Source organism: Mesoplodon mirus (assembly GCF_964341445.2).
Source record: "Mesoplodon mirus genome assembly, chromosome: 7".
Taxonomy (NCBI): domain Eukaryota; kingdom Metazoa; phylum Chordata; class Mammalia; order Artiodactyla; family Ziphiidae; genus Mesoplodon; species Mesoplodon mirus.
In genome coordinates this window covers 69,581,184-69,594,113 of record NC_138983.1, presented here as the reverse complement: position 1 = coordinate 69,594,113, position 12,930 = coordinate 69,581,184, and the positions used below count along the sequence as shown (strand labels likewise).

The 12,930-nt window shown below is 46.3% G+C and overlaps 1 protein-coding gene across 9 annotated transcripts in view; it reads left to right on the top strand.

Moving 5' to 3' along the window:
• PLEKHA7 (pleckstrin homology domain containing A7) overlaps positions 1-12,930 on the top strand; it is a 214,642-nt gene that overhangs the window by 77,479 nt on the left and 124,233 nt on the right. The window contains exon 2 of one of the 9 annotated variants that reach the window (XM_082628645.1): positions 2,957-3,065. The exons of 6 other annotated variants lie outside the window; for them this stretch is intronic. Coding sequence is in view for 1 of the 3 variants with exons in the window: in XM_082628643.1 (XP_082484769.1) it covers positions 10,028-10,119 (92 nt within the window). In the remaining 2 variants the exon portion in view is untranslated. Of the gene's footprint in view, positions 1-2,246; positions 3,066-9,614; positions 10,120-12,930 lie in introns of those variants that run through there. 2 more of the 9 variants (XM_082628644.1, XM_082628643.1) reach the window with 2 other exon arrangements.

The window sequence follows — 12,930 nt, the reverse complement described above, 5'->3', positions numbered from 1 at the left end:
CACCTTCCCGGAGGAATGCGGAGGCTTTGTTTCAGCGCCCGTCCCAGCCCCGAGCCCAGAAGCCCGCGGGCATCGGGCCGGGACTCCAGTGCCATTACTCATCTTTTATAGCAACGCCGGCGAGCTCCCGGGTAGGCAAGTTAATTATTAATGTGTCTAGGCTGCAGGGAGGGAATCTGGAAATGAGATTGGTGGGTTGCAGGTTTTTCTTTCCCTTTTTTGGCGTTGGCCATCAAGGTTTAAGCCCAGGGTATTGCAGCCTATTTCCTGAGAAGGATGCTGGCATTCCCCCAGTGACCGGCACTCTGCGAAAGGGACCCCCTTTCCCCATCTGTGGGACAGCCCCATCTCCCCCCGGAGGGCACAGAGGGAGCAGCTCTTGTTTTTTTATCTACTTTGGAACCGGCCCATACCTTTCCTCCTTTGCCTTCTGAAACCAACCTCATTCCCGCCCCCTGCCTCAGAGCAGCTTCCAGGCTCAGGTGTGTGAGACCTGAGCCCTCAGCCGGTAGTCTGAAGCCTTCTCAAAAGAGCTGCCGTGTCCCAGCCTCAGTGCCTCCGCCCTGTTCAACAAGTGCCCTGGGGTATATTTTCAGGCCCCTGCTCTGTAGGACTATGGGCCGAGGCAAAAGTGTCTGTCAGGTGGTCACCTGACCTGCCTCTCCCAGTTCCCTCAGCTCCAAGAGGAAGGAGGAGGTCAAGGTTGGGGAAGAGCTGAGGGCGGAGTTCTTGCTCTGGTTGCAGTTTCCCTCCCAGCTGGCTGGGAGAAGGTGGATTCTAAAACTGGTAGTCTCACCAGGTGTGCTCTGTGTGTGCTATTGAATAAGAATGGGAGGGCCCAGGTTTCAGTGGACGGCTGTGGATGAGGCTTGGCTTGGCAGATTGGGCTGGCTGGAGGGCTGAGATTTTGCCCCAGCTGGAGCCTGAGGAGAATTGTCAAACTCAGCCTTCCTGGCAGCATTGTGCCTTCGAGACCTGGGACACTGCTTTTTCTTTGTCAGTTTAGGATAGAGGACTCAGCCTTGTAAACTGAAGGGTTGGCAGATCTGTGATGAGAAGATGAGCTTGCCTTGGAAGTTGACACTCTTGAGGGTGTCAACTTGAGGGCTGGGCTTATGGCAGTGGCGGGGGGAGAGGAATGTGGGGAGGAGGATGGGCTCATAGGGGTGAGCAGTGCAGGGAAGGGGATTTTAGCTCTAACTGTGGGCTGTGAATTGTATCAGAGCCTGTTCGCTGACAGGCTGCTGTAGTACCCTACATTCCTCCCTTCAGTTGTCTGTCCCCTACCTCAGTGGCTTGGCTTACTGGGTTCCTTCTGGCTCTGGTCTCCAGGGCTGGACTGTTCTGATGGCTGCCCAGGGACACCTAGTCCCCATCTCACCCCAGCCTTCCGGGGAGGAAATGAGTGGAGGAGGGCTTGGCTTCAGAGAGGCCTCTGATCCTGACACCCTGGGTTACTGGGGAGTCTGTGCCACCTGTCTTCCCACTGGGTTTGTGGTATGTGCACTCAGTGGCACCCCTCCCCCAACTCACATGCTTTTAGAGTGCCACCTTCTCCAGCAGTGCCCTGAGCTGCTGGTCATCTGCTGGCACTCTGCGAGTTAAGGATTTGGAGATGTTCCTGATTAAGAACAATTTTTTTTTAGATTATGGGAAGTCTGCCATCTAATGTTTGCTCACTTGCAGCCTACTGGTCATAGCTGAATACTCATTGATAATGGCCTGGCCACTGCCTGGGAAGCTACTCAAGGTGATTCTGTAAAGAGTAGGTGGGTCCCTGGGGGTACTCTGAAACGAACAGGAGGTCATCAGGGATTGTGATGTTGTGGGGAAAGTGAGGCAGCTGTTATAAAGGCTGTGGGAATTGGGGGTGAACGGGAGGAGATCAGAGTCACTTTGAGTGGTAGGGTCAGAGGGCTGAGCAGGGCTGGTTTGGAGATTCCCCCATGTGTCCTGTTCCTAATGTCAATGCTGGGCACAGCGGGCTGTGGAGAGTCCAGCATCAGCTGAGGCCTCTGTTCTGGGACCTGACTGCCACTGCCACCTGGGAAAAGGGTCAGTCTTTCTCTCTGTACAGCAGCTCCTAGACTTCTCCCTTCCCTCTTAACAGAGGTGCTGGGTTTAATGGTGGCTGTTACTGTGTTCCTCAGCCCCAGCTCTGGCAGGGAGCCTCTTCCTGGGACGGGCAGCTGGAGAAGTACCCAGTTTAAGAGAGAGATGCTCTGGGGGCTTCCCTGGTGGCGCAGTGGTTGAGAGTCCGCCTGCCGATGCAGGGGACACGGGTTCGTGCCCCGGTCTGGGAAGATCCCACATGCCATGGAGCGGCTGGGCCCGTGAGCCATGGCTGCCGAGCCTGCGCGTCCGGAGCCTGTGCTCCGCAACGGGAGAGGCCACAGCAGTGTGAGGCCCACGTACCGGAAAAAAAAAAAAAAAGAGAGAGAGAGAGAGAAAGGTGCTCTGAAGACTTGTTCTGAATCACAGAAGATCAAGAGGAGAAACAATAAAGACCCTGGCAGTCTCTGCAGTCTTGGTTTGTAAAATACAAAATTCCTCCCTAGGGTTTGTACTATCTCTGGTGAAGAGAAAAGAGGCTAGTTATTCCCGGCCTAGGCCCCCTGCGTCTCCAGGTGAGGGGAGAGAGAATGATGAGGAGTTAGTTGAGGCATATGGTTTGTGGCACTTTCTCTGCCCACTTGGGTTCAAACTCAGTCTCTGCTGTTTACTAGCTTTGTGTTTGTGGGCCTCTCTGAGTCTGTTTCTTTGCCTGTTAAACAGGGATAAGGGTACCTCTCTTCACCCTCTCCCCCCAGTAAGATAATTGTAACGATTATACAAGACGTTTGTAAAGGATTGAACACAGTGCTTGTTAATTGGTAGGTTTTATTTTATTTTTTTTAATTAAAGGTAACTAGAGGATCCTTGGAGCAGCAGCTGAGAGGGTTGTTTTATTTTACAGAAGATGAGAATGTCAGAAATATCATTTTGTGTCCACCCCAGAGGCCATACCTGGGCTCCTAGGGTCAGATATGAGAACTGTCCTGGAAGAGTTTCTTCTGACCTTCACAGTAAGTCTGTTTTCCAGTCTCAAATTATTCAAAGAGGCCTTGGAGACCTGTGAATCCCTGACTGCAGGCACAGAGCATAATTGAGCTGGAAAGGTAGCAGCCTCAAACTCTTGCTAATGCAGCCATCTCTGGTCCAGCCATGATTGTGGATTGTTAGTCCCAAGAACAACCAGACACCTGGCACTTTTTATCTCTGTAACTCTGGACGAGTCCTTTTGTCTCTTTGAACCGGTATTCTGTGAGAGTAATAAAGCCTGCCTCTTATGATTAAATGGAATAGTGTATGCAAAAGTGTAATGCAGTAATGTAATGCAGCTTACTATGTACCAGACACTGTTCTAAGTGCTTTCGTATATTATCTCATTTAATCCTCACAACAATTTATGGCGCAGTTAATTATTGCCCGCATTTTATTGATGAGGAAGTTGACTATTAGGAATTGTTACTGTTGCGTGGTTGACCTTGTGGAAATCATGCATCTGAAGATCTCTGCCTCCCAGAGTAAGAATAAACTGAAGTTTCTGCAAATACATTTGCATACTGCCTTTCTTCCATCCACCTATTCTAACATCTCCAGCTAGCTCTGGCTATGTTTGTAAAATGAGTAAAAGAGGTCCTTAGTGGTCATTTTGGTTTTTCGGTGCCCCTCTCTTGTCCCCTCTGCCTTTCATCCGTAGGCTCTGTGGAGCTTATAGACACAGCACCTTCTTGGCTGTTACTTTTAAGTGTCATTTGTGTGGGACTGTAACCCTCTTGGGCTCACTCACTTAGTGGTACCTTTTAAGAACGAGGTTGCTGGTGGATCAAAGATAGTTGATATTAGGATAGTAATGCAAGATATATAAAAAGGATTGTACATCAGCTTGCCTTAATGCTGGGCCACACTTAGGTACTGAGGATCAGTTGTATCTCCTCTGACTTGAGTGTAATTCATGTAAATAAACTAAATGTTTGTGGATTAAAAAAAAAAAAGAAGAAAGAAAGAAAGAGGTTGCTAGCTTGATTTGACTTTAGGCAGAGGAAATGTTTGGTTTAGAGCCAACCATTAGGCTTGGAGTTTTCAAGGTCCCATCTTTCTTTCTACTGGTTCTGGTTAGCTATTTTGAGTCCTTCCCTCTCTCCAAACCAGCTGCCAGTGAGCACTCAGGTCTGAAGTTTTAAATGTGTTAGGGAAAAAAAAAAAGGGAAGAAAGAAACAAACACCCTGTGAAAATAAGGACTCACGGCTGGTGGTGTTTCAAACACGGGTGGTGCTCATTAACAGAGAGTTATGATCACAGCCTCAAATTTATTCTCATTACTTTTGTAGCACGTTTATATGATAAGAAAAAGGCTGCAGCTTTGGGGGTTATTCTTTCTTTTTATGACAGGAATAACATTTATGGGCGTATAACACAAATAAAGGAATAAAGGTCTCGTTAGGAATAAAAAGTGAAAAGCAACTGGTGGGACTCCGGGCATACTCAGAAGATTCCAGAGTTCTCGTTAGCAGAGATTTTTCACAGCACGGACCTGGGTGCCTTAGTTCCCACAGCAGCCTGGTGATGTCATCAGAGGGGTATTGTTCCTGTCATTTTACTGGAAAATGGAGTAACTTTTCTGAGGTCAGGTAGCCAGATAATGTCATGCTGGAGACCGGACCCCAGGTCTCTGAGTTTCTGAGTCAGAGGCAAGCAGTCTCATTTATCCCTGTAACAATTTTAATAATTTTTCTATTATGGACACATGATGGAAAATGTAGAATATTATAAAGGAAGATCGAAGCAGGGAATCATGACCCAAGCATTGTGTACATGTTGGTGAATTCTAAAGACTTTTGTTTTAGGAAGAAGGGAACGTTTGTCTTTGTCAGGGGAGAATTGCTTGTTATTTACACATCTCTGGGCATCTCCAGTTTCCTGCCTTGGAGCAGGCACTCTTTCTGTGAGCTTTGATTCCCTACAAATTCAGGCCAAGTTCTTTATTTTATGTGAAACACCGTGCTAGGCACGGTGGGGGAGAGAAAGATGAGCAAGGCATTCCTGCCCTTAGAGAGTTTATCATTAAGTGGGAGAGGCAGATGTGTACTCCACCAGTTAGTCCAGGTGTAATAGTAATAGCAAACAGCGACTGTATCCAGCTCTGTTCCAGGTGCTTTAGACAAGTAATTCACATTTAATCCCCAGACAACCTTGTGAAGGGGGTGTTACCCATTTTACAGTTGTAGAAAAACTGTGAGGTTAAATGGCCTGCCTAAGGTGATAAAACTAACAACCATCCAAGCTGACATTCAAATCCAGGTTGTCCCATTTTAAGACCAAGGGCCCTCTCTTTTGAAAATCCCTTAAAAGAGAAGCACAAAGTCTGAGTCTTTCAAGATGAGGGAAGGTATGGCATTTATCTCTTTGTCATTCCCTCTCATCTTTTTCTTCTGTCATCTTTTATGATAAATGATTCTAATTATTTTGAGTGGTATTCATTACCTTTTCCGAAAATTCCCTGCTTGGATTCTTTTGCTTATCTGGACCACTTGATAATAAATTTCATAACCTCAGAGCTGGAGGAAATGGAAAGGTTGTCTACATCATTCTCTTTCTTTTCTTACTTGGGGGAAACTGAGTCTCAGAGAAGGGACCTGACGTGGGCATACCTAGTAGTTGTTAGCGCAGTCAGGACCAGAACTCAGGTTTTTTCACCAGAGTTTCCCAAAATGTAACAGGATATGGGATAATACAGGGGTGAGTATTTAAAATTTTAATAGTTTTACACCTGAGTATATGATTTTTTCATGTGAAATATGACTGGAATATTGAACTCATCATTTGGCAGCTACTGTTGCTTAGGATGTGTCTAAAGTCTGTGCTGTCTGTTTAAAGGAAAAAGTGGACGTACAGGTTGGACAGCGAGGTGGCAGAATCATGGAGGCAGTGTGAGGGCAATGCGTGGATGACATTAGGGAAACAGCGCGGATACACCAAGTTGTACTCTCTGAGCGGATTTACTTGCCCTATCAACTTGATTCTTTTAGGAGCAGGAAGAAGGGGGCCAGACCCTAGTGGAAGCATATTACCTACTAGGTATTTTACCTGTCGGTCAGTATGAATGGGTTCATTGTGTGTATATTGTATATTGAGAAAGCTCTGAGAGGTTGATTAACAAGCCCATGGTCACACAGGGTAGACTGGAGAGTGAGAGTTCAGATCCCAGCTTGGGCTCCTTCCCTTGCCCCTCCTTGACACCTGCCACATTCTACAAGGTGGGTGCGCCCTGCACCCAGCCTGCCCTTGTCCAGGGTTCTGACACTTTGTTGTTCAGGCACCAGGCTCAAGTGGAAATGAATGTGATTGGGTTGCTAGGTTGCTGCTGTAGCCTGCTAATTTAAAGCTTGATTTTGATAGAATTTCACAGAATGTGCTGTATCTATAATATGTGTATTTATCAAATCTGACTCATGCTGGTAAGTGGTAAAATCCTTATCCTGCTGCCTTTTGGCTTCTGTACACATTATGATGACGCCGTGTGGATCGTGAGCTCCAGGAAGACAGACTGTGCCTGTCAGTCTATCTAAAGGGCAATTACCGAATGATTTTTGAGACTGATTCATTTATCCATATTTTCGGAGTTCAGAGAATCAACCAGTAGGTTTTTACCTAGGGTAGAGGTGTGTGGGCTGCTTCCACATTAGCTGAAGAGACTCAAGAGTTGCAGGTTATGAAGAGAAGGCCTCCTTTGGGAGATTTTGGCTAGAACAGGGGCTCTATAGGCTTTGGGTCCCTCCTAAACCTGTCGAGAAGCTTCTACGTCTCAGTGGTTTAGGACCACATGGAGCCTGGTTTCTTGCAGGAGGCAGTCAGTCACTGCCCATCTGTTATGCGCTAAGAGCTGTGATAGTGGGGTAGGCTGAAAGATGGCTCCCTCCCCAAAAGGGGTCCATGTTCTGATCCCCGGAACCTGTCAGTGTTACCTTATGTGGTAAAAGGGATTTTGCAGGTGTAATTAAGTGAGGAATGGGGAGATTATGCTGGATTATCTGGGTGAGCCCAGTGTAATCAGAGGAATCCTTATAGGAGGGTCAGAGTGAAAAGAAGGAAATGTGATGACTATAGTAGAGGTTGGAGTGATGCAGGCCTGTGAGGAAGGAATGTAGAAGCTGAAAAAGGCAAGGAATGGGTTCTCCAGAAGGAATGCAGCCCTGTTGACACTTTGATTTTAGCCCAGTGAAACTGATTTTGGACTTCTGACCTTCTCAACTGTAAGATGGTAAATGTGTGTTGTTTTAAGCTGCTAAATTTGTGGTAATTTGTTACACCACAAATATAATACAAACTGATACCAGATGGGTACTGAAGATCAAACAATGAACGTAGCACAGTCCTTGCCTGCCTTCAGTGGTGCTCAGTCCAGTGGGGGAGACAGGCAAATACAGAGCCAATTTTGATAACAGTGATAAGTATCCCGTTAGGGCTGTAAGTTCCGGAATCTGTGGGAGATAAGGGAATTCAGCCTGGGGAAAACCTTCTTGGATGAGCTGACCTCAGAGGTGCCACTGAAGGAGAGTTGGAGTTAGGGGATGAAGGAGGCTGGGAAGAGCTTTTATGGAGAAAGAAGAGCATATTCAAGGTCATCTCAATAAGATCTGAAAACTAGATGGAGGCGACTGGCCAGGCCTTCCAAGGCAGAAAGCTGGTTTAAGTTGGTGCAGGTCCTCATGGCCCTGTTTTCAGACTAAAGCCTTGCACAGTGGGAACTAAAATGGAAAAGTCCTGGTGCTACGCCTTCAGGGTTGTGTGATGATAGACCTAACACCATCTTGGGCACCTGCTAGGTCTTTCACATATATTTTCCCATTTAATCCACACAACAACTGTGAGAGGTAGGGACTATTATTTTCTTCATGTTGCAACTGAGGAAAATTGAGGTTAAGTAATGGGCCCAAGACCACGTAACTGGTAAGTAGTGGGGCTGAGATTTGAATCCAGGCCTTCAGGCCTTCGAGCTCGCGTTCTTAGTGTTCTCCTCTGTGGTAGGAAGATCACTGGGTCAGCAATCAGAGGAGCTGAGATCTAGTGCTGGCTGTGCTTCTTACTAGATTTAGGTCAATCTACTCTTCAACCTCCGTATTTCCATCTGTAAAAGGGGATAAGAGGCCTGCCTGCTTCAGAGATGTTGTGAGCCTAAAGGAGATGCTGAAGGAATGTGTTCTTGCTGTGAACTCCTCTCCTCTCACCAGAGTTTCAGACACCTCCAGGAAGGTCCTTGTTAGTGAGCCCTATCTTGCACTACTACTCATCCTTAAGGGTCATGAGGCAGGTTGGGGAATTTGGCCACAGTGGATCATTGACGTGTCCACATGGGGCTAGAGTGTTGGCATCTGTGGGTGGTGGTAGAGATAGAAAGTGGGCAAGAGACAGGGAGTGGCCTGTCTCAGGGTACCGAGAGTGGGAATGTAAGTCTGGAAGGAAGAAGTGTAGTCTGCATTGTGTTCCCTGCAAAGATGCCAACGCTAGAGGTGACTGAGGAGGAAATTTTCCTGACTTGGAAGTTGGGCGAGCAACATTTAGTGATTTGAGGCAAGTTGATGTGAGTTCTGGAGCCTCAGTCTCTTCATGTGTAAAATAGAGCTAATGATTCCTACTTTGCAAAGTATGTGAAAGCATCCTGCCCAGTTCCTGGCATAGAGCGGACATTCAGTAAATAGGGACCATCTGTAAAGCTGGCAGTTTGAGACTTCTCAGGGTTAATCCAACAGATTCCAGTTCTTTGCAGAAATTCCACTTTTCTCCCTTGCCTTTCAGACTCACTTAGGCACATTGTAATTGGATGTGAACGGAGGTCTGGCCACAGAATGAGAGACCCATGACTCTTTGATGGGGAAGACCCTGTGCTTCCCAGCGAGAAATGGTGACAGGTGGTTTTCAGGTGGCTGCAGTGGGTCTGCTGGGCCATTTTGGAAGCGAGACTGTGTTCATCTTGCCAAGTACAGGATTGAGTGTCACTGTTTTGCTTTCTGGGAATAATGGCCGTGCAGATAAAGTAGATTTATGGCGCTGAGGTATTTCAAAGAATAGACTGTTCCTTTTTTTTTTTTTTTGAATGTCTACATCTTCTGGTTATTAAGGTAGTGGTTATTTTAGAATATTTGGAAATTATTTTTTTTAAATAAAAACATTTACTTCCACACCCAGAGATGATTACTGCTAACATTTTAGTGTATTTCCCTCCATTCTTTTTGAAATGAACATATACTTTTTCGCAAGATACAGAGTTGAATATGCTTTATTCACTTAACATTATATCATGTGCATTTCCCAGATTATTACGTATTCCTTAGAAACATCTTAATTTGCTGCATAATAGTCTGTTGGGTACATGTACCATAATTTTCTTAATCATTCCCCATTCAGAGGTTGGGCATTTAGATTGCAACTACTGAAATACATAAATACGTATTTTCCCCTAAAATATGTAAAAATATTTGACTATGGTTGGTTTTTTTTTTTTTTAAACTATCTTCTTAGATTCCTAGAGCTGGAAATTCCTAGACCAAAGAATCAGTACATTTAAAAGTACATATTGGTGGGGATTATCGGACTGTTCTGTTTACCTTATATTTAAAGCAAAAACATTATGGCGTGTCAGGCGGCTGTGGGCCAGCTGGGTGAGGTTCCTGCTTCTGACCATTGTGCACAGGAGGCTGCCTCCTCACCGCTCACTCACTTCCTGGCAGACAGTACAATCAGCCCCTTGTAGCTTCCCAGTGAAATTTAAGTAATCGGTCAGCTTCTCCAGTGCTTCCCTCTCTGTCAGGAAGTTCATCTGTGAATCTAACCTAAATCTCATCTGCTGCATTTAAAATCCTCACCCGCTGCTGACTCCCCTCAGTGGGAGTGGAGCAAAGTGGAGCGGATCTGTGCACCTTCTGCAGGCAGCCCACTCGCCTCTCTCCCCACTGCCTGACCACCGCGGCTCCGGCCACCAGCCTTATGTTACCCTGGAGGAAACTTGAAGGTCTCTGGCTACTGCTGTCACGACTAGGAGGGCGGTCCCTGCATCGAGTTGCTGCCGATAACACCAGGTAGGGTTTCCAAACCTGAGAGTGCCCATGGCGTGGAGGCCAGCATCCCGGCCTCTCCCGTGCCCTCTGCAGAACTCGTGGGGGCAATTAGCATTCAGAGTGGTGCTCTCCTATTGACACTGCGGGTCTATCAGATTCATTCTCTGGGAAAAAAGAAATGTGGCTAAAGCAGGGATTAATTGTGTTTCAGTCCCAAGTGCATTGGCCAAGTGGTAACTGCAGTGAAGGAGTTCAGCCAGGCAGGGAGGGGCATTTGAGTGCATTCTGGTGATGAGGGAGCCCGCTGTCAGTGTGGAAAGGGTAGGGTCCCACCCTGGGCCTCCCACCTTTGGCATCAAGTAGCTGCTGTGCCCTCCACCTGAAGAGCCTCGGCTACCTTTCTTAGCCAGAGTCCTTTGTTGAGAGCTGACAGCTTTCTTATGGGGCAGTAGGATGTTAATTTGGAAGGGAAATGAATATAGCTGCAACTTCATGGGTAGCAAGAGGCCCCTTGTGTCCCTCACTTAGGCCTTTTAGAGCTGGCTGGCAATAGGCCAGCAGAGTGGACCAAGCCGTACAGGAAACAGACTGGGGATTGAGTCCTGCAGCACCTGTGGGAGTATCTGAGCATGGCTGGAGCCTGAAGTGTCCCTGGGGCCCGGCCCAGGCTGGCTGACCTCCTCCAGCTCCTTGCCGTCCCTTCCAGGTCAGCACCAGGAGATCCTGCCTCAGTACGAACTGCTTGATGTTCCAGCTTTACCTCCTCAGAAGGTCTGCACTCTTAAGATGAGATGCTTTGTTTCCTGTTTGCTGTTCCTTCCTTTAGTGCCTGGTACAGTGCTAGTGCTTGACTGAAATGAAAGAAGCATTTATGAGGCAAAACCCAGTGGTGTTACGCACTCAGTAAAAAAGCTAGTTCTCTGCTCTTCAGCCCCCACTGAAAATTCCATGTCAGATGGTTTTTCTTCCTTTTGAAGAGGGGGAGCGTTTTTTCCCCGCCTCACCTTATTGTTATCCCTTGTGCACTTTGGAGCTGAATATTGCTGGTACTTTTACCTTGACAAGTTGGAGCCCAGTGTCCCTACTGTGAGGCCTTAGCCCAGTGAATGCCATCCCTGACTGCCTGTTAGAATCCCTTGGAGAGCTTTTTAAAAATACTGATGCCTGGGACCCAACGCCAGAGATTCCGATTTATTTAGTCTCAGTTGGGGCTCTGGCACCATCATTTTTTTTTTTAACATCTTTATTAGAGTATAATTGCTTTACAATGGTGTGTTAGCTTCTGCTATATAACAAAGTGAATCAGCTATACATATACATATGTCCCCATATCCCTTCCCTCTTGCATCTCCCTCCCTCTCAGCCTCCCTATCCCACCCCTCTAGGTGGTCACAAAGCACTGAGCTGATCTCCCTGGGCTATGCGGCTGCTTCCCACTAGCTATCTTTTTACATTTGGTAATGTATATATGTCCATACTACTCTCTCACTTTGTCCCAGCTTACCCTTCCCCCTCCCCGTATCCCCAAGTCCATTCTCTAGTAGGTCTGTGTCTTTATTCACGTCTTGCCTCTAGGTTCTTTGTGACCATTTTTTTTTTGAGATTCCATATATATGTGTTAGCATACGGTATTTGTTTTTCTCTTTCTGACTTACTTCACTCTGTATGACAGACTCATCCACCTCACTACAAATAACTCAATTTTGTTTCTTTTTATGGCTGAGTAATATTCCATTGTATATATGTGCCACGTCTTCTTTATCCATTCATCTGTGGATGGACACTTAGGTTGCTTCCATGTCCTGGCTATTGTAAATAGAGCTGCAATGAACATTTTGGTACATGACTCTTTTTGAATTATGGTTTTCTCAGGGTATATGCCTAGTACTGGGATTGCTGGGTCGTATGGTAGTTCTATTTTTAGTTTTTTAAGGAACCTCCATACTGTGCTCCAAGTGGCTGTATCAATTTACATTCCCACCAACAGTGCAAGAGGGTTCCCTTTTCTCCACACCCTCTCCAGCATTTATTCTTTGTAGATATTTTGATGATGGCCATTCTGACCGGTGTGAGATGGTATCTCATTGTAGTTTTGAGTTGCATTTCTCTAATGATTAATGATGTTGAGCATTGCTTCATGTGTTTGTTGGCAATCTGTATATCTTCTTTGGAGAAATGTCTATTTAGGTCTTCTGCCCATTTTTGGATTGGGTTGTTTGTTTTTTTGATATTGAGCTGCATGAGCTGCTTGTAAATTTTGGAGATTAATCCTTTGTCAGTTGCTTCATTTGCAAATACTTTCTCCCATTCTGAGGGTTGTCTTTTGGTCTTGTTTATGGTTTCCTTTGCTGTGCAAAAGCTTTTAAGTTTCATTAGGTCCCATTTGTTTATTTTTGTTTTTATTTCCATTTCTCTAGGAGGTGGGTCCAAAAGGATCTTGCTGTGATTTTTTTTTTTTTTTTTTTTTTTTTTTTTTTTTTGCCATACGTGGGCCTCTCACCGTTGTGGCCTCTCCCGTTGCGGAGCACAGGCTCCGGTCACGTAGGCCCAGCGGCCATGGCTCATGGGCCCAGCCGCTCCGCGGCATGTGGGATCTTCCAGGACCGCGGCACGAACCCGTGTCCCCTGCATTGGCAGGCGAACTCAACCACTGCGCCACCAGGGAAGCCCCTTGCTGTGATTTATGTCATAGACTGTTCTGCCTATGTTTTCCTCTAAGAGTTTGATAGTGTCTGGCCTTACATTTAGGTCTTTAATCCATTTTGAGTTTATTTTTGTGTATGGTGTTAGGGAGTGTTCTAATTACATTCTTTTACATGTAGCTGTCCAGTT